Source organism: Symphalangus syndactylus, chromosome 21, assembly GCF_028878055.3.
Source record: "Symphalangus syndactylus isolate Jambi chromosome 21, NHGRI_mSymSyn1-v2.1_pri, whole genome shotgun sequence".
Classification (NCBI taxonomy): domain Eukaryota; kingdom Metazoa; phylum Chordata; class Mammalia; order Primates; family Hylobatidae; genus Symphalangus; species Symphalangus syndactylus.
The window spans coordinates 37,947,368-37,966,776 of NC_072443.2; the positions used below are offsets into that span (position 1 = coordinate 37,947,368).

A 19,409-nucleotide genomic window follows, 5' to 3' on the forward strand; every position below is an offset into this window, starting at 1 on the left:
TGTTCATTCTTTCCTCACACAAGGATGAAACTAAGAAGTCTTTGAGAGAAAGGTAAGTCTTGGAAGCCAATGGTCTGGGCTTCCAGGTCTGGCTGCCTCTATACTCTTAGAGAATCCTTGTGTCCAACTTTGGAGAATCTGAGATTGGTTGTTTGGTAATCTTCGCTTATCTGTGGGGAATATGTTCCAAGACCCCTTGTGGATGCTGGAAACTGCAAATGGTTCCAAACCCCAGATAGATAGATAGATAGATAGATAGATAGATAGATAGATAGATAGATGATAGATTAGATAGATAGATAGATTAGATAGATAAGATAGATACATAATACATAGATAGATACATAATACATAGATTAGATAGATAGATACATAATACATAGATAGATAGATAGATTAGATAGATAGATAGATAGATTAGATAGATAGATACATAATACATACATACATCCAAACCCTAGATAGATAGACAGACAATAGACAGTGTGATGTTTCCTATCTGTACATACCTATAATAAAGCTTAATTTATTAATTAGGCACAGTAGTAGATCTTAGTCACCTCAGCAAACAGTCTTTTTTCTCTTCCTAGTTGGAGAACTTTAACCTTTTCTCATAAGGGGTCACTTTATGGCATCCCTTTGGCATATCCGTATTGCCAGCATCACAACTCTTGTGCTGTGGGGCCAGTCGTAAGTAAAATAAGGGTAACTTGAACATAAGCACTGCAATACAGTGACAGTTGATCTGATCTATGAGACAGCTCCTAAGTAACTAAGGGGCGAGTAGCATCTACAGTATGAAGATGCTGGGCAAAGAGATGATTCACGTCCTGGGTGGAACAGAGCAAAATGGCAGGAAATTTCATTATCCTACTCAGAATGGCATGCAATTTCAAACTTATGTTTATTTCAGGAATTTTCCATTTAATATGTTTGGACCTCGGATGTCCATGGGTAACTGAAACTGTGGAAAACAGAACTGCGAATGGGGGTACTGTATTAAGAGAACCAATGGGTTTCCTTTTAGTTGCCTTTATGTACCTTCTTCTTCCCATTCTGATTCTATGCTTGCATGGCATATTTGGCTTCATGTATTGCATTCTATAGGGCAAACATGCCACTGACTGGTCCACTTTGCTTTTTTCGATTCTCAGAGTAAATAATTGTGCATACTGATTTTGTTGTTTAGTCTCTGAGGTTGATAGGTTTGAGCCTGACCCTGAGTGATGGCTCTGTGCTGGGTATATAGGAAAGATCAGGCTTAGCTTACCAGGCAGAAGCCTAAATCCCTTACCAGTGGCCAGCCAGCCCTCCAAGTAGTACAAGACTGTAAGGCACTGGAGGGAGCAGCAGCAGGTGGCTAATCTTTGAGCCCCTGTGTAATTCTGTTGGCACAGGTTAAAGAACTTGACAGCTGCTTTCTTTTATCTCTTTTCTTTCTCTTTCTCTTTCTCTTTCTTTTCTTCTTTTTTGTTTTTAAGACAGGATCTCCCTCTGTTGCCCAGGCTGGAGTGCCAGTGGCGTGATCATGGCTCACTGCAATCTCTGCCTCCCTGGCTCAAGGGATCCTCCTACCTCAGATTCCCAAGTAGCTAGGACTACAGGTGCATGCCACCATTCCTGGCTAGTTTTTGTATTTTTTGTAGAGACAGGGTTTCATTGTGTTGCCCAGGCTGCTCTTGAACTGGGCTCAAGCGATCTGCCCACCTCGGCCTCCAGAACTGCTGGGATTACAGGCGTGACCCAACGCGCCCAACCAAAAGCCACTCTTTTTATGACTTTTCACAGTGTGTTCTAGGGGAAAAAAACAAAAAGATGTTTCATAGATTTCGCATACACTTTTGAAAAATCCTATTATTTTAAGTGGTCATGGTATGCTGCAGGATATTCTAAAAAAAAAAAAAAAAAAAATCTGAATGCGTCTCCTAGCATGTTAAATTTACTGTCACTTAAAAACCATAATTGGCTTGGTGCAGTGGCTCAGGCCTGTAATCCCAACACTTTGGGAGGTCAAGGCAGGAGGATCACTTGAGCCCAGGAGTTTGAGACCAGCCTGGGCAATGTAGTGAGACTCCATCTCTACAAAAAAATTTTTTTTAATTAGTTAGGTGCAGTGGTTGGGCACCTGTGGTCTCAGCTACTTAGCAGGCTGAGGTGGGAAGGGTACTTGAGCCTGGGATATCAAGGCTACAGTGAGCCATGATTACACAACTGCACTCCAGCCTGGGCAATAGAGTGAGTGAGACCTTGTCTCAAAAAAAAAAAAGAAAAAAGAGACAGAATAAAAAGAGTACAGGCCTTTTGCAGGAGGCCTAGGTTCTAGACAAGCCTATGACTAAGCAGGCCTAGTCTCAGACTCATTACAATAAAATGGCAGAAGGGGTGATGTGGTGATGAGGAATTCCCAGGTAGGGGTCTCTGGTAGTAATGGAACTCTATAAACTATTTTCAGTATTTCTAAAGTCTGATGGTAATTATACAATACTGGGATATTAAGCACAGTTTTACTAAAGCAATGGGGTTTGTTGTTTTTACCTGGAATTGAGTTAACACAGCATGGAAAAGCAGATTATCTCATGCTTATCAGAAGCTTTGGTTGTCAGTCATTTGTGTCATTTATTAATAAACTGGAGAAACGAGAGCATAGATTTGATGAGGAGAGATAATAAAAGTAACATTCTAGAATCCTATACTTCATTTTTCGAACGTATTAGTTTTACCCAATGAAGGTTCTTCGTGCCTTTATATGAATTTAATTTAAAAAACACTGTTCATGTGTGTACATTTAAACTCTTTACATACTTTACACAGCTCAGATGAGAGTATTTTTGGAGTAAGACAGAATTTTTGGAGGAGCCAGCAAGTTCCTGTCTTTAGCCCTTTCTGAAATAGCTTCAGGCAACACAGTTTCTTCCGTTCTCAGACTTATGTGATAGTAGGAAATGCGTAAGTTACTGCAGCATTTAAAAATTCTGGTCTGTTAAATTTTCATTAGTTCTTATTTATGTTTCAAGAAATCTAGTGTTCCATATTGGTTGATTTCAATATTCAGTCAGAACAACAGGTGTTGATTCATGAAGCTTTGAAGTACATTTCTCATCTTTGTGCTTCCGCCTGCTTCAATTCTCCAGAGCTACTTAGATTACAAAATGCTGTCTTAAATTTCACGTTAGAGCTCTGTTGGTTTAAAATATAAAATACATTTTTATCACTTGAAAGCAATATTATCTGATAAATAAGGCTTACGATTCTTTTATATTTTCTAGAGTATGCCTTTAAGTATAGTTTTATAGTTTTTTAAAATGAACCTTCTTGTTTTAGCAGTTTTAATGTGTAACAACAAGGTATGTAAAAAAATGGCTTTTATACTGTTTATTAAAATATAACCTTTTTTTCCTTACCAGTCCCCATTTATGTGGGTTCTAATGACACTTATGTTTCTATCTTTGTGATAACTTGAAATAATGATATTATAGTTATAGAAAATTGACCAGGCTTTCATCAAACACTTACATTAATTTTTATAATTTGTGTTTAGCATAAAATCTCTTCTTAGACCATAAAGTAGTTACTCTTTTTTTTTAAGAAAGTAGTTATTCTTATGTCTAAGATTCTAATGACAAAGATGGCTATTTTATTTAAATTTAAGAATTTATGTCTCCTAAAAAAAGTAATGTTTTTATTCTTGAATATATTTAACTAATGATAGATATGTCTTATTTATTTGGTGACATTTTAGCAATGGTTGACTTGCAGAGTATGGTATGGTATAATGCTTAAGAAAATGGGATCTGGCCGGGCAAAAGTGGCTCATGCTTGTTACCCCAGCACTTTGGGAGGCTGAGGTGGGCGGATCACCTGAGGTCAGGAGTTCTAGACCAGCCTGGCCAACATGGTAAAACCCCATCTCTACTACAAATACAAAAATCAACTGGGCATGGCAGCACACACCTGTAATCTCAACTACTTGGGAGGCTGAGGCAGGGGAATCTCTTGAACCCGGGAAGCAGAGGTTATAGTGAGCTGAGATCACGCCACTCACTGCACTCCAGCCTGGGTGACAGAGCGAGATTCTGTGTCCAAAAAAAAGAAAAGAAAAGAAAATTGGATCCTCTCTGATAGCTCATTTATCAACTAATAAAACTGGGCCTGGCCCAGTTTTTAAGAATTCCAGAAGATATGGTACTTGCTGTAGAGATGTAATGAAGTATTTGTAAAATGTTGGTATGTCTGGTGACATTTAGCAGACGATGTGTGTGCTTATCAAGTTCTGTAGTGCATTTTAAAAGTGGAACCCAGTATTTTGCTTCACTGAATACTAAATCATTTAGGAGCACCCAACAAATAATTTCTGATTTTTTTTCCCTGTATATCTATAGAAGTTAGAAAGTGTATCTTTATTTTTTTTCTTTAAACACATATTAGTCTTTCCCAGTTATAAAAGTAATGACACATTGCTTATGGATTGCGTGTGTGCTCCACACGGTTTCTCACTTCTGTTTGGATACCATATAAGAACAAATTGGGAAATAATCCCACCTCAGAGATCTGTTTATCTTTTGACATTTATTTTTCCATATATTTTCATAAACACCAGGATGCTGTTTTCTTCACTTAACAGCATTATTAGGAAAAATTGCTATATTGCTTAGCATTCCCTCAAATTGGAGAAAGAAAAAATGGATTATATCAATAATCAGTATGGCCTAAGCAGTGTTACTGTTCTCTGTATACATTTTCTTTTTTTTTTTTTTTTTTTCTGTGAATGTTTTTTTTTTTTTTTATTATTATACTTTAGGTTTTAGGGTACATGTGCACAATGTGCAGGTTTGTTACATATGTATCCATGTGCCATGTTGATTTCCTGCACCCATTAACTCGTCATTTAGCATTAGGTATATCTCCTAATGCTGTCCCTCCCCCCTCCCCCCCCCCAACCCACAACAGTCCCCGGAGTGTGATGTTCTCCTTCCTGTGTCCATGAGTTCTCATTGTTCAATTCCCACCTATGAGTGAGAACATGCGGTGTTTGGTTTTTTGTCCTTGCGATAGTTTACTGAGAATGATGTTTTCCAGTTTCATCCATGTCCCTACAAAGGACACGAACTCATCATTTTTTATGGCTGCATAGTATTCCGTGGTGTATATGTGCCACATTTTCTTAATCCAGTCTATCGTTGTTGGACATTTGGGTTGGTTCCAACTCTTTGCTATTGTGAATAGTGCCGCAATAAACATACGTGTGCATGTGTCTTTATAGCAGCATGATTTATAGTCCTTTGGGTATATACCCAGTAATGGGATGGCTGGGTCAAATGGTATTTCTAGTTCGAGATCCCTGTATACATTTTCAAGGCTGAGAGAGCCGTGGCTTCGTGGCATTCTTTCCATGATTAGTCTTTCTAATTCTGTTCTTTCATTTGTTCGGTTTTCATCAGCTCAGACAAAAATTCCATGACTAAATTTAAAATTAGTTGATGCCAATATATTGTTCTGGGACCTTAGGGAAGGTATCTTATTCTCTTTATGTCTTTTCCCATTCCCCCATTCCTGATATCTACAAAAATGTTTAGACTGGAAGCAGTAATAAGCATGCTATCATTCATTTTCTTGAAGATTTTTTTTTTTTTGCAAAATGCTTGGCCTTTAGATATTGTGAAGCTCCTTCTATACTTAATGCTCTTTTCTTGACAGGACCTAGAAGAATCCCTTAGGATGAAGCTGAGTCTTACTAAGATAGTTAATGGCTGTCGCCTAGGAAAAATAAAAAACCTGGGCAAAACAAGGGACCACACCATGGATATTCCAGGCTGCCTTCTGTACACCAAGACTGGCTCCGCCCCACACCTCACCCATCACACGCTGCATAATATCCACGGGGTTCCTGCCATGGCTCAGCTTACGCTGTCATCCCTGTAAGTATTAGAACTGATGATTCAAGTATCAACTCTGGCAGCAGCTTAGTTACCTTAGGTGCAAAAAAGAGAAAGTTTTTTTTTGTTCATATATATAATTTGTTGATTTTCATAATGAAATCAGAAGAGAGGTTTCAAATATTATACATCTTCTGGCCCTAATCTGGAAGCCACAGGCCAGACCTATATGTTAGATCTGCTTCACTTTTCCTCCAAACCTACAGTCCCATACTGCCATATCGCCACTGCTCCCAGGGGTGACAGGGTGGGGAATGCTCTGTGAGAGCTACACTTGGAGTTCAGGAGCTGTTATCATGCACCAGCCTCAAAAGTTTTTTCTGCCTTTGCACATATACTTGCTAATACTACTTTATGGAAACAGAACTAAAGAAGTTAGATCATTTTGTGTAATGTATATACTGACTTTATACTTAATTGAAAAGCCTACTATATGACCAATTAATATAATACTCTGCAGTGTTGTGTTAACAACAGAGATTTTAAAGGGGCAAGAGAAGGAAGAAAATTCAAGTATTGTGAAGGAGTTGATCTTTGCCAGTTTCACGTCTCACAGAACCACTAGCAAGTTGAAGGCCTTCGTTCTGGCTAATGAACCTAGCATAATTAGTTAGAACTCTTGAATAATGGTGTAATTCAAGACAACATTTACCATGATGTAACTTATTTGGGTGAGGAGAAGAGGGCTCCAGTTGTACAGAGTATTTATAGAATGACACATTATTATGTTACGTATTTTTCTGTTTTGCTTACAGAGCAGAACATCATGAAGTCTTGACAGAATATAAAGAAGGAGTTGGAAAGTTTATAGGTAAAAATTAAGTTATTTATATGTGCCTTGTGATGTGTTAATTTGGAGTTTGGAGGTGCTGTTGCCTCTTTGATCTTTCATTCATATGTTTATTTATTCATAATTTTAATAAGTATTTTTTGAACATCTAAGAGCCAGCCATTGGCAAGTCAATACCGAATAGGAAACAGTTGCTGCTTTCATGGAATTTGGAGCTTAGCTGGGATAAAGATAGAGAATTCTAGTAAAAATTGTGGTTACTGCTTTACAGGATTAGGGATATGTATGGATATCATGACAGGCCAGAGGGCAGAGCATATAACCTGCTCTGGCGTATATGTGCAAGGTGGTCAGAATAAAGAAAGGATTCTTTTTTTTAAGCCTGCATAAAAACCCAGAGAAAGGATTCTTGAGAGAGAAGATGAGGGGCATTTTAGCTGGGTCAAGGAAGAGTAAAAGTTACCCAGGTTAGGAATGGGAGCCCAGACAGGTGTGGGGCAGATGCTCCAGGCACTGAGTATCTGACTCAGCAGTGAGAACTTTCATGGGGCATGCGTGAGCTCCAAAGTAGTCTCATCGTACTTGAACCTCAAACATGCAGGGGAGGATGAAGCATTTGTATATGGCTGTATTCTGATATGTTAATATATTATCCTTTATCCCAGAAATAGGATTTTACATGCAGATGTATGCATCTATTTATTTATAGGAAAAGCTTAGCAGTGACAGCTAGAACACCAGTTCTTCTGTACACCACTTTCTCCTAACGCTTCTTCCGATATCTAGGACTCACTTGAATGAAAATCCTGTTTCCATTGGTTATTCAGTCCTCTGCTTCTGAGAGCAACTGCATGATGTCCTGTTGGTTATCACAAAGCCCTGTATTTTAGTAGAGGAATTTATGGAATATCATTCTCCTTGACCTGAGCCCAATTTTAATAACCAGCTTTAAAGTGTACAAGCGTATAATTAAATGAAAATAGCTAATGTAAGCTTTCTAGAGATAATTGTAATAATTGAAATTATGGAAAATAAAGTGAAAAAACTGCAGAGGTTTTAAACTTGCTTTATTTGTTTTTGTCTTTTTTCAGCGGAATCCTGTTTTGTTTTCCTTAATGAAAATGTGGGCTAGCATATGATATTTAAGCGCGTGGTTTACTAAACTTTTTTTGCATTTTTAAAAAAATGATTGTCTTTTTGACTGAAGAACTTAAGAAACTGTCATTGTGAATCAATGAAACTTACTAAGAATGAGATCCATTTGCAGCATCCTATAGCTTCTCTAAAATTCTGCCCCTAGGGACCCATGATATTACTGAGATTTATTACTAGTGAGATCACTTTGTGGCCGTATCATTTTATCTTTCCGGTAGCTAGTTCCCCTTGGATGGTACCTGGAATAAGCATATTTGATAGTAAATTCTTTAAGTAAAATCAAATGAGATCAACGTGTCACCACTTTCATTGTATATTGTGCTTTAAGATACATCTTGCCTTTGTAGCAGCTCAGTACCTATTAGACATGAACCTTTATATTTCTTTCTTTAGATTAGTAATCTTTTTATACATATTGATAGGCCTCCTATAATTCCAAGTTCAGATACGACCTATTGACAGTGTTTAGAGTTGCTTTATTCAGAGTACACATTGTGAAGCTGTTCCCTGCTATAATACAGTGTCATTGTTGATGTAAGCACTTTCAAGCGTTCTTTTTTGTGTTTATACAGGCATGCCAGAATCACTCTTGTACTGCTCCCTGCACGATCCAGTCAGCCCCTGCCCAGCTGGTTATGTAACAAGCAAGGTATGTTTTCAGAAGGGTCTCCAAGGCTGCAGCTTTGTCCCAGGAAGTCAGCCTATGGTGTATCCCTCAGATGCTCAGATCCCACTGTCTGGGATGATCCCTTATACCTTTTCCTTATTTCGATAATTATAGTGGGATGGGATGGTTTATAAGAGTTAGAATAGGGCTGCCTAAGGATGAGGTTAAGATGAAGAACATTGTATCCTCAGCATTTTCATTGTTGCAAAAAAATTTGAGGGTAGAGGAGGGTCAAATACATGCCAAAAAAAGAAATTGCTATGATAGGGGAAAACAATAGTCTTTTGGCGCCATGCTTTGTCGGATTTTTAACAACTTCAGGAAGAGTGGGGAAAGTTGCTGATAAGTATTATCACATGTATAACTATATATAGTAGAACCTCAATATAATACTGTCTGCTGGGTCTATAGCCAGAGATTTTGTCTAGTGAAGAGCAGTATCAAAAGCACCTCATTAAAAGTGTTCAGCTGAGAGGTGGCCCCATTGGCATTATCCCTGAGGACAGCGTTCTGGCAAGGCTTCAGTGTGTACTGCTGCTTTACAAACGCAAATACTTTCCCTGCACTCACTTTATTAATGTCAGCAATATTTGTTAATTGTGCCCCTCAGAACACTGTTTTTACTCATTCTCCTGTTTTAAGCTTCTATTTATTTTGTAGTTTGAATTCTAGAGAAACTACTTTGGCTGGGTATGGTGGCTCATGCCTGTAATCCCAGCACTTTGGTAGGCCAAGGTGGGTGGATGGCTTGAGCTCAGGAGTTCGAGACCAGCCTGTCCAACATGGCAAAACCTCATCTCTACTAAAAATACAAAAATTAGCCAGGTGTGGTGGCACACGCCTGTAATCCCAGCTACTTGGGAGGCTGAGGCAAGAGAATCACTTGAACCTGTGAGGCAGAGGTGGCAGTGAGCCAAAATCGCACCAATGCATTGCATTCTAGCCTGGGTGACAGAGCAAGACTCTGTCTCAAAAAAAAAAAAAGAGGAAAAGAAAATACTTTGACTTCCATTATCTACCCAAATTGTAAGGGAGAGAGGAATCATTTAACCAGTAATTCTGATGCCTTAGTACAAAATAAAACGACTATATGTTCGCCCGCCATCTATGTCCTTGTTGATCTAAGAAGAGGGATGCTGTAGGGTAACCAAAGATAGAATTTTTTTTCCTTTTTTTTAGCTTTTATTTTTGTTTTGGGGGTACATGTAAACATTGTTACATAGGTAAATTTGTGTCATGGGGGTTTGTTGTACAGATTATTTCATCACTGAGGTATTAAGCCTAGTATCCAGTAGTTACCTTTTCTCCTTCTCCCTCCTTTCACCCTCCACCCCCAAGTAGACCCCAATGTCTGTTGTTCCCTTCTTTGTATCCATGTGTTCTCATCATTTAGCTCCCATTTATAAGTGAGAACATGTGGTATTTGATTTTCTGTTCCTGCATTAGTTTGCTAGGGACAATGGCCTCCAGTTCCATCTGTGTTCGTGCAAAAGACATGACCTCATTCTTTTTTTATGGCTGCATAATATCTCATGGTATATATGTACCACATTTTCTTTATCCAATCTATCGTTGATGGACATTTAGGTTGATTGCATGTCTTTGCTATTGTGAATAGTGCTGCAGTGTACATTTGCGTGCATGTGTCCTTATGGTGGAATGATTTATATTGCTCTGGGTATATGCCCAGTAATGGGATTGCTGGGTTGAATGGTAGTTTTGCTTTTAGCTCAAAGATAGAATATTACTAATGTATATTCTCGTGAACTAGGAGATTTAAGTCTTTAATTCTATGTCTAACTCAGTCTAGTAAACACTAGATATTAAAAATGTATAGGGCCCTGGACTGTGCTTTTGGGATACAAACATGAATTGGGATACTCTAGTCAGACAAAAAAGGAATGGTGTAATAAGTGCTATCATTTCTATAAAGAAATAAATACAAATTGATGTAAAAGCGTAGAGGAGTGAGTGATCGATTATGTCCAGGAAGTTTGGAAATCAGATGAATATGTGAACTCAGTGTCTCAATGGACACATAGTATTTTGTCAGGCAAAGAAGTAGAAGTTCCAACACCTAGAAATAATAAATACTTGAGGTGATGGATACTCAAATACTCTGACATGATTATTACACTTGCTCTATGTGTAAGATGTCTCACACGTACCCCATAAAATTATACAAATATGTATCAATAAAAAAAGTTAAAAAGAAATATGGGACTCTCAGTCAAAAGGAACAGTGGGATCAAAGTCTGTGGTATATTCAGGAACAGCAAGGGTTAGGTAGGGGTGGGGTAGGTGGGATAGGGCAGAACAGAAGATGTTAGAAAAGTATAACAAAGAATTCTTGGGGGGTAGCTCAAAAGTTGTCTTATATGACCATTGAAGGATTCTCTAAGCTATAAGATCCTATTACCCACCATGTCTGGATATTGAAATGTCACCATCCCTGCAGTTGTAAAGAAGAATTATTGCTTTATCATTTTAATTATTTTATTTTTATTTGCATTTTACTCTTGCTAATTCCTCATCATTTTGCTCCATGGCAGTCTGTGTCTGTGTGGAGTGTTGCTGGACGAGTGGAAATGACTGTTTCCAAGTTCATGGCAATTCAGCAGGCCCTTCAGCCAGACTGGTTCCAGTGCCTCTCCGATGGAGAAGTATCTTGTAAGGAAGCAACTTCCATAAAAAGGGTCAGAAAGTCTGTTGACCGATCACTTCTTTTCTTGGATAACTGTCTGCGGCTGCAGGAAGAGTCAGAGGTAAGGCTGTACCACTAACCACTCCTTTCTCTTGACACTCTTGCCTCCCTTACATTCTGTGATACCACCTTTTCTGTTCTTCCTCCTACTGCTGTGCTCTTCACTTCTTTGTCTATTTTACTCTCTATTTTTATTTTCTTTTTGAACCCTAAGTCTTATTGTTCTCTAGGTTTCTATCTTAGGTTTCTCTTTTCATCCCATTCTATATGTTGTTCCTGGGCAGCCTTCCCTTAGTTTTAATTGCTGAATAATTCTAAAATTGTATATACTATCAAGATCATTCTACTTAGCTTCAGAATTACATAATTACTGGGCTATAGGTAGGTTATGTCGCTAGAATATCCCTCAAACTCAGAAGTGACCGGATTCATCATTTTATGTCCACAAACCTGTTCTTCCTTTTGCTCTTCCTCAATACTTTATCTCCATTTATGGTATCCACCAAGCTCATCAGCCCAGAAATTTGAGCTTCTCTTTTTCTTTTTCTTTTTCTTTTTTGAGTCTCACTCTTGCCCAGGCTGGAGTGCAGTGGTGCGATCTCAGCTCGCTGCAACCTCTGCCTCCCAGGTTCAAGGGATTCTCCAGCCTCAGCCTCCTGTATAGCTGGTATTACAGGCATGCACCATCACACCTGGCTAATTTTTGTATTTTTAGTAGAGACGGGGTTTCACCATGTTGGCCAGGCTGGTCTCGAACTTTTGACCTTAGGTGATCTGCCCACCTCAGCCTCCCAAAGTGCTGGGATTACAGGCTTGAGCCACTGTGCCTGGCCAAGAAATTTGAGCTTTTCAAGACTCCTTTTTTTCATTCACACTTAGTATCCAACTGTTCACTCTTCCTTGATTCCATTTGCCTAAATATGTCTAGAATCTCCCCCTCCTTATCGCCACCTTAAGCCATAACTGCATCATCTCTTACGTATGTAATTACCTTTGAATTCTTCTCTCTGCCTCCATTCTCATTTTTATCCAATCCATCTTTCAGCCCTGTTATCCAAAAGATCTTTGTAAAGCACAAACATGAGCTCCTTGCCCACTTCCCTAAAAGAATTTAATGACTCTCCACTTCAACTCTTACATGGCATGGACAGCCTGCTGTGATGTGGCCTCTGCCTACTCCTCCAGCTCACTATGGGCTACTTTCTCCTGTGACTTGCACTCTGGCCTTTCTGAGTTGCTTGGAATTCCTTGAGGCATTAGCTTGTTTCATTCTGTACACGGATTTCCTTCTGGACTGTTTCTTGTTTCTGCTTTTCTTATCTCTAGCTATATTCCCTCTTTTATTTCCACATCAGGCTCATTTCATTCCATCTATCATTCTTTTTTTTTTTTTTCTTTTGAGACAGTCTCATTCTGTTGCTCAGGCTATCAGGCTAGAGTGCAGTGGGGCAGTCTTGGCTCATTGCAGCCTTCAACTCCAGGTTCAAGCGATTCTCCTGCCTCAGCCTCCCAAGTAGCTGGGATTACAGGCATGCACCACCGTGCCTGGCTAATTTTTGTATTTTTAGCTGAGATGAGGTTTCACCATGTTGGTCAGACTGGTCTTGAACTGATCTTAGGTGATCCACCCACCTTAGGCTCCCAACGTGCCATGTGTCATTCTGTAGAACTGGTTCCTGATCTTTCCAGGGAATTCAGTTCATCCTTTGCTACCCCTTTAATTAGTATGTAGCTATATTTTAGCCCCAATCACATTGTATTTCAATGATTTCTTTATGCGTTTGTCTTTATTAAGCTGTGGCCTCTTTAAGTTCAATTTCTGTGTATAAATTGGGTATCTTCATCATGCAGCAGAATGCCTTTCCTGTCTTATTCACTGGTTCCTCTTATTCTGAATGCCCTTCAATATTGAAGCTCTCCAAGATTCGGTTTTTGGCTTTCTTTTTCTTCTCCATATATTACCTGGGTTAGGGATGGCGAATGGGTTTCATCCGACACATAGTAAGCCCTCAGTAAATGTTTGCTGATGGTGAATGGTTATGATGGGGTGAGGAAGATGAAGCTGTAGTGGTAAATCAGGGATACTGACAGCAGAGTTAATAAAGTTGGAAAAGGATTCAGGGAACAGTAGAGATGAGGGAACAGAAGATAGTGATCAGAGGAGAGAAGTTTAATATCTGAGATCAAGTATGTGGAGTAATCCTGAGTGATGATCACATCCCACTATGGCAAGCACATTGAGTTTGAGGAACATCATTATATTGAATTTAGCACCAAAAATATAATTTGGCTAATAAAGTTAATATAAATGAAATAATTAGAGGAAACGTAGTTATTCTGAATAGAATTCACAGTATATGTAACAGGAGTTTGGTGTGGGGACATTGCTGTGGGTCTGGGCAGTTAGTGTTGGTGGCTTGCTAGTAATTGTTTTGAGCCAGTCATTATCCTTGTAGGACTAGTAATGTTTGGGTAAGTAGAAAGCAGGACAGGGGGTGTGACAAAGATGATTATTAGAAAGGTCAGATGAGCCTCAAGTCCTTCATCTGTGTTGTTGCAGTCAGCCTCATCATTTCGTATTACTTCTGCATATTTGTGGGGGTTTTTTTGTTTTGTTTTGTTTGTTTTTTTGAGATGGAGTTTTGTTCTTGTCGCCCAGGCTGGAGTGCAGTGGTGTGATCTCAGCTCACTGCAACCTCTGCCTCCCAGGTTCAAGCGATTCTCCTGCGTCAACTTCCTCAGTAGCTAAGACTACAGGTCCACACCCGGCTAATTTCTGTATTTTTGGTAGAGATGGGGTTTCACTGTGTTGGCCAGGCTAGTCATGAACCCTTGACCTTGTGATTCGCCTGCCTCAGCCTCCCAGAATGCTGGGATTATAGACGTGAGTCACCGCTCCCGGCCTTACTTCTGCATATTTATTGGTCAAATGCGTAGTCCCTCTCCATACCCTTTATTATTATCTTGACATGCTTATTAATAGTGCCCCCCCATTCTTCCATTTTAGATAATAAATTATATGACTGTGCTTCTTACACCCAGGAAAGGGAGTTTCCCGAATAGTCATGCTAGTCATATAAGCAGGCAGGCCTATGTAACTCTGTGCTTTGTGTATCTGCATACATCTTTTCCTGTGATTCCCTCCCTGTCTTATTGACTGGCTCCTCTTATTCTGAGTGCCCTTCAATATTGAAGCTCTCCAAGATTCGGTTTTTGGCTTTCTTTTCTTCTCCATATATTACCTGAGTTAAGGATGGCGAATGGTTTCATCCGAGGTGGTCGGGTGCAGCAAGAAGAGAGTCATCTGTTGGTCACATCTGTTGTGGAATCAGGAGTAGAGGGTGGTAGCATCATGCCAAGTGTCTGCCATTCTAGCCTGGGCATTCATGTTTATATCACACATAGCCTTATCTTTAGGTTCATTTAGATTCAGTGGCTGAATTAAGATTGCCATTTGGATGTCCTGCTGATTCCTCAAATTCAGAACACACAGAACAGTAATCATCTTGCTTCATCCACTGTTTTTCTAGGAGTCCCTGCCTTTTGCTCTTATCACCATCTCCCTGGACTTGCAAAACGGGAGCCAGGAGTCATTTGAGACTTTGCCTTTATCCTCTCCTTGGACAACTAATTACTCAAGTTATGTTGATCCTACTTCCTGATGAGGTTTCAAGTTTTATCTTTCCTCTTCATCCACACTGCCGCTGCCTTAGTCCAGGTCATCTCATCTTTCACCTGGATCATTAAAGTTGTCTGCTATTCCGTTCTTTAATCGTACTCACCCTTAATTTATTCTTCACACGGCAGCCAAAGTGTTCTTTCTAGAGGAATAGTCTGATTATGTCCCTCCTGCTTCAACTAAGGAGTGAAATTCTCTCTTCACAGTGTTCCAGGCCTCCTCTCCATCCCTTTCTTCTACTGGAGAGCCATTGTTGATTTGTATATTTTCTTGCAAAACTTATTTTTTGCAATTACATACACATAATTAGTACATAGATATACATGGCTCTATTACATGAGTATGATCATAGATTCAGCAATTTGCTTGTTTTTCATTTAACAATATCCTGAAACTCTTTCTCTATAAATGCATATATTGCTATATCTACTGCATTCTTTTTAAACAGCTGCATAGGAAGGCATACTGTGTATATATTATGATTTACGTAAGCCTTTATGGATAAACATTTAGATTGTTTCCAGTTTTTCATTATTCTAAACATCTTTGTAAATAAACCTTGGCACATGTGAATGAGTATAGGAGAGACTGTTAGAAGTGGAATTTTAGGATCCATAGATAAAAGCATGGACATTTCGGTAAGTGCTGTCCACTTTTCTTCCTAAGAGGTTGAACTGATTTTTACTCTGTGTTTATCAGGGTATGTAAGTACCGTTTCCCTTACAGTTTCACCTCTACTATGTTGTTATCTATGTTTTAACCTTTTTGTTATTATATGGATGAAAATGGTATCTCGTTGTTTCCAATTTTGCATTACCTTACTAATGAGGTTTAGTAGTTCTTCATATGTGTATAGGGCATTCACATTTATTTTTTTGAATTTTATATTTACATATTGTACCTAGATTTCTATGAGGTTGTCATTCATTTCTTTAGAGTATTTGTTGGAGCTCATTTTATGCTGTAGATATTTAAATATTCCTCCAAAGAGTAAGTTCTCCTTTGCCTTTGTTAATGGCATAGAGAAGTTTTACTGATTTTTTTTTTTTTTTTTTTGAGACAGACCCTTGCCCTGTCATCCAGGCTGGAGTGCAGTGGCGTAATCTCAGCTCAACGCAGCCTCCTCCTCCTGGGCGCAAGCAATTCTCCCACCTCAGCCTCCCGAGTAGCTGGGACTACAGGTGCATGCCACCACACGTGGCTGATTTTTGTATTTTTAGTAGAGATGGGGTTTCGCAATGTTGGCCAGGCTGGTCTTGAACTCCTGACCTCAAGTGATCCACCTGCCTCGGCCTCCATGGCTGAGGGATTACAGACATGAGCCACCATGCCTGGCAAGTTTTTGTACTCAAACTTGTCAACCTTTTCCTGTAAGTTTTAGCTTGTTTAGGAAGGCATTCCTTACCCCAAGATTGTAAAAATACTCAATATATTCTTCTAAAACTTGTGTAACCATATTTTTTTATGTTTAGCTATTAGGTCCACTGAATTTGTTTTTAAATAGGATGGTGTGTAGTAGTGGTCTTTATTTTATTGGTTTGTGAGTAGATAGTCAGTTGTCTCAACAGTTTCTAAGTTCCTAAAGTTATCTCTAGCTACGAGACTTGGAGGTAGTCTAAAGCAGGCCTGGATAGTCATTACACAAATTAAAACTCTTCTTTTGTCCTTTTCCTCTTGTACCTGTTTAGTGTACATTTTATTTATTTATTTATTTTTCTTGAAGCAAGGTCTCACTCTGTTACCCTGGATGGAATGCAGTGGCACAGTTTCAGCTTACTGCAACCTTCACCTCCTGGGCTCAAGCCATCTTCCCACCTCAGCCTCCCGAATATCTGGGGCTACAGGCACAAGCCACCGTGCCCAGCTAATTTTGTTTTTTTATTTTTTGTCAAGACGAGGTCTCGCTATGTTGCCCAGGCTGGTCTTGAAATCCTGGGCTCAAGTGATCCTCCTGCCTCGGCCTCCCAAAGTGCTGGGATTACAGGCCTGAGCCACCGCACCTGATCTAATTTAATCTAAGCCAGAACAAGACTGCATATATTGAATACATCTTCAGAGCCCTAAAGGTTCTTAGGGAGGAGGGAGCATCATCCCCTTTAATGCTTCAACTATAGCAGCTTCACTGAGGTCTCTTCTATACATTGGACTTCCATGTAAGGTTCATTTAAACAAAGGTCTCATACTGAAAATGGTTTAAAAACATATCATCCTTTCTTACGTCAGGTTCTTCAGAAGAGTGTGATCATTGGAGTGATTGAAGGTGGAGATGTGATGGAAGAGAGGCTGAGGTCAGCACGAGAGACAGCCAAGCGGCCCGTGGGTGGCTTCCTTCTGGATGGTTTTCAAGGAAATCCAACAACCCTGGAGACTAGACTATGCTTGCTGTCATCAGTCACTGCAGAGCTACCGGAGGACAAGCCAAGGCCAGTGTTCAGTTAGGACACAGGCTGGCCTCATGGGATGCAGGACAGGAGTGCTGGCCGATTGTATATTACATAGTGTCTGTGCATGGGCATGCCTTTGATGTTTTGATTATGTCCTTTCTGGGTTGAGTCTGCCGAGGTGCTGAGGCAGACTGTAAGGGGAGTTTCCATCAAGACTGTCCTGGCCTTGATTTCAGAATGTAGAGCAGAGGATAATTGCCATTTGAATTATGTTATTTGATCCTCCTAAGTGAGAGCAAGTATTACACTGTTTCCCCTCATTCTTGTGCCAATTACAAATATTGTTGTTTCTTCATTATAACATGGTACCTGGAGACCAAGTGTAAAGTCACATGGAACTCTGGTTTAAATCAAGGAAAGTTGAGGACAGATCTGGGATGACTAGTGAGAAGATGAGCTCCACCAACAAGAACTTAAGAAGCTCTTAGATTTGAGGCCGGTAGTGAGTGGTGTCAATTTTTGAAATTGAGGGGACTGACAACACTAGTAGGATTGGTTCTTACATTTCCATAAATTGCAGGATTCACCTTGTGCCGGTAAGAAAAGACGATCTGCAAGATTTGAAGCCACAAATTCTGAGTTTCTGAAGGCAGCTGATGTCGTATTAGGCTACCCACATTTTTTTAATGGTTTGTTATCTTAATGTGAATATTCATGCTTTTTTCCTGCATGTATATTAAGAAGTTTGGTTGTGGGGTGCTGCTCTGTAGTCCTCTAGAGCTGTTGGATAATATATCATATGTGTAATTTTACTACTTTTTTTTTTTTTTTTGAGACGGAGTTTTGCTCTTGTTGCCCAGGCTGGAGTTCAATGGCATGATCTTGGCTCACTGCAACCTCCGCCTCCCGGGGTCAAGTGATTCTCCTGTCTCAGCCTCCCGAGTAGCTGGGATTACAGGCGTGCACCACCATGCCCAGCTAGTTTTGTATTTTTAGTGGAGACAGGGTTTCTCCACTGGTCAGGCTGGTCTCGAACTCCCAACCTCAGGTGATCCGCCTGCCTTGGCCTCCCAAAGTGCTGGGATTACAGGAGCGATTTTACTACTTTTTTAAAGATCCAGGTACAACTTGGAGGAAAGCATATGAATCTTACATACAGCTCGATTAATTTTCACATGTCTACACTTGTGTAAACACTACCCAGAACAAGGTATTTCCATCACCTCAGCCAGCCTTTGATCCCCAATTTTAACCTAGTTCTTTTGTGTTCATTGCTCCCTCTCCTGTACTTGTTTCACTCTGGTGCACATAACACTTCAGCACTAGTATTTCTAGACATTTTCTGGACGTCTTCATGTTAAGTGCTCACAGATGTCTGTTACTGAATTTGAAAGCTGGATTGTTTTTCTTTCTGTAAGTGTGTAGAAATGCCAGCTTCAGTTGGATAGGAGTTCTAAAACATTACATTACTTGAAGGAAACTGTAGTCAGGAAAACCAGCATATATTTATAAGAGTTCTGCTTATTTAATATTACATGAGCCTTTTTTTTTGCATTTCTGTGCCAGTTCATGGAAAGGGGATATAGGTAGAAAAACAAACATAAAAAAGAGCAGCAGCCAGCCAGCCCTGATTTAGTGCATCTCCACATCTGTTTTCATGGAGTGGCAAAACCTGGCTGAGTGCCATTAATAGTCTCAGAATGCCTTACCTATTACAAGTTGAGTATCCTTTATCCAAAATGCTAGGGACCAGAAGTGCTTGAGATTTTGGATTTTTTCAGATCTTGGAATATTTGCAGAGTACATACTGGTTGGGCATCCCTAATTTGAAAGTCCAAAATCCAAAATTCTCCAGTGAGCATTTCCTTTCAGTGTCATGTTGGTGCTCAAAAAGTTTCAGATTTTGGAGCATTTTGGATTTCAGATTTTCGGATTAAGGATGCTCAACCTGTACCTTGGAAAACACCATCTTATTCCACAATGCAGACTTTTTATTAATGGAGAAAATATAAAGAAAGCCAACTAGATTCTTAGATCCTATGGCCAGAGGTGAAATCCTGACAGCAAGAGTTGCTTTGTAAATTAACTTATGAGGGA

General features: G+C 39.5%; 1 protein-coding gene across 2 annotated transcripts in view; it reads left to right on the top strand.

Annotated features, from left to right (window-relative positions):
• QTRT2 (queuine tRNA-ribosyltransferase accessory subunit 2) overlaps nucleotides 1-19,409 on the top strand; it is a 31,967-nt gene that overhangs the window by 3,555 nt on the left and 9,003 nt on the right. For both annotated transcript variants that reach the window (XM_055259559.2, XM_063630104.1), the window contains exons 2-6: nucleotides 5,695-5,915; nucleotides 6,689-6,744; nucleotides 8,451-8,527; nucleotides 11,098-11,310; nucleotides 17,152-17,351. In XM_055259559.2, the coding sequence (XP_055115534.1) occupies nucleotides 5,695-5,915; nucleotides 6,689-6,744; nucleotides 8,451-8,527; nucleotides 11,098-11,310; nucleotides 17,152-17,351 (767 nt within the window). The remainder of the gene's footprint in view (nucleotides 1-5,694; nucleotides 5,916-6,688; nucleotides 6,745-8,450; nucleotides 8,528-11,097; nucleotides 11,311-17,151; nucleotides 17,352-19,409) is intronic.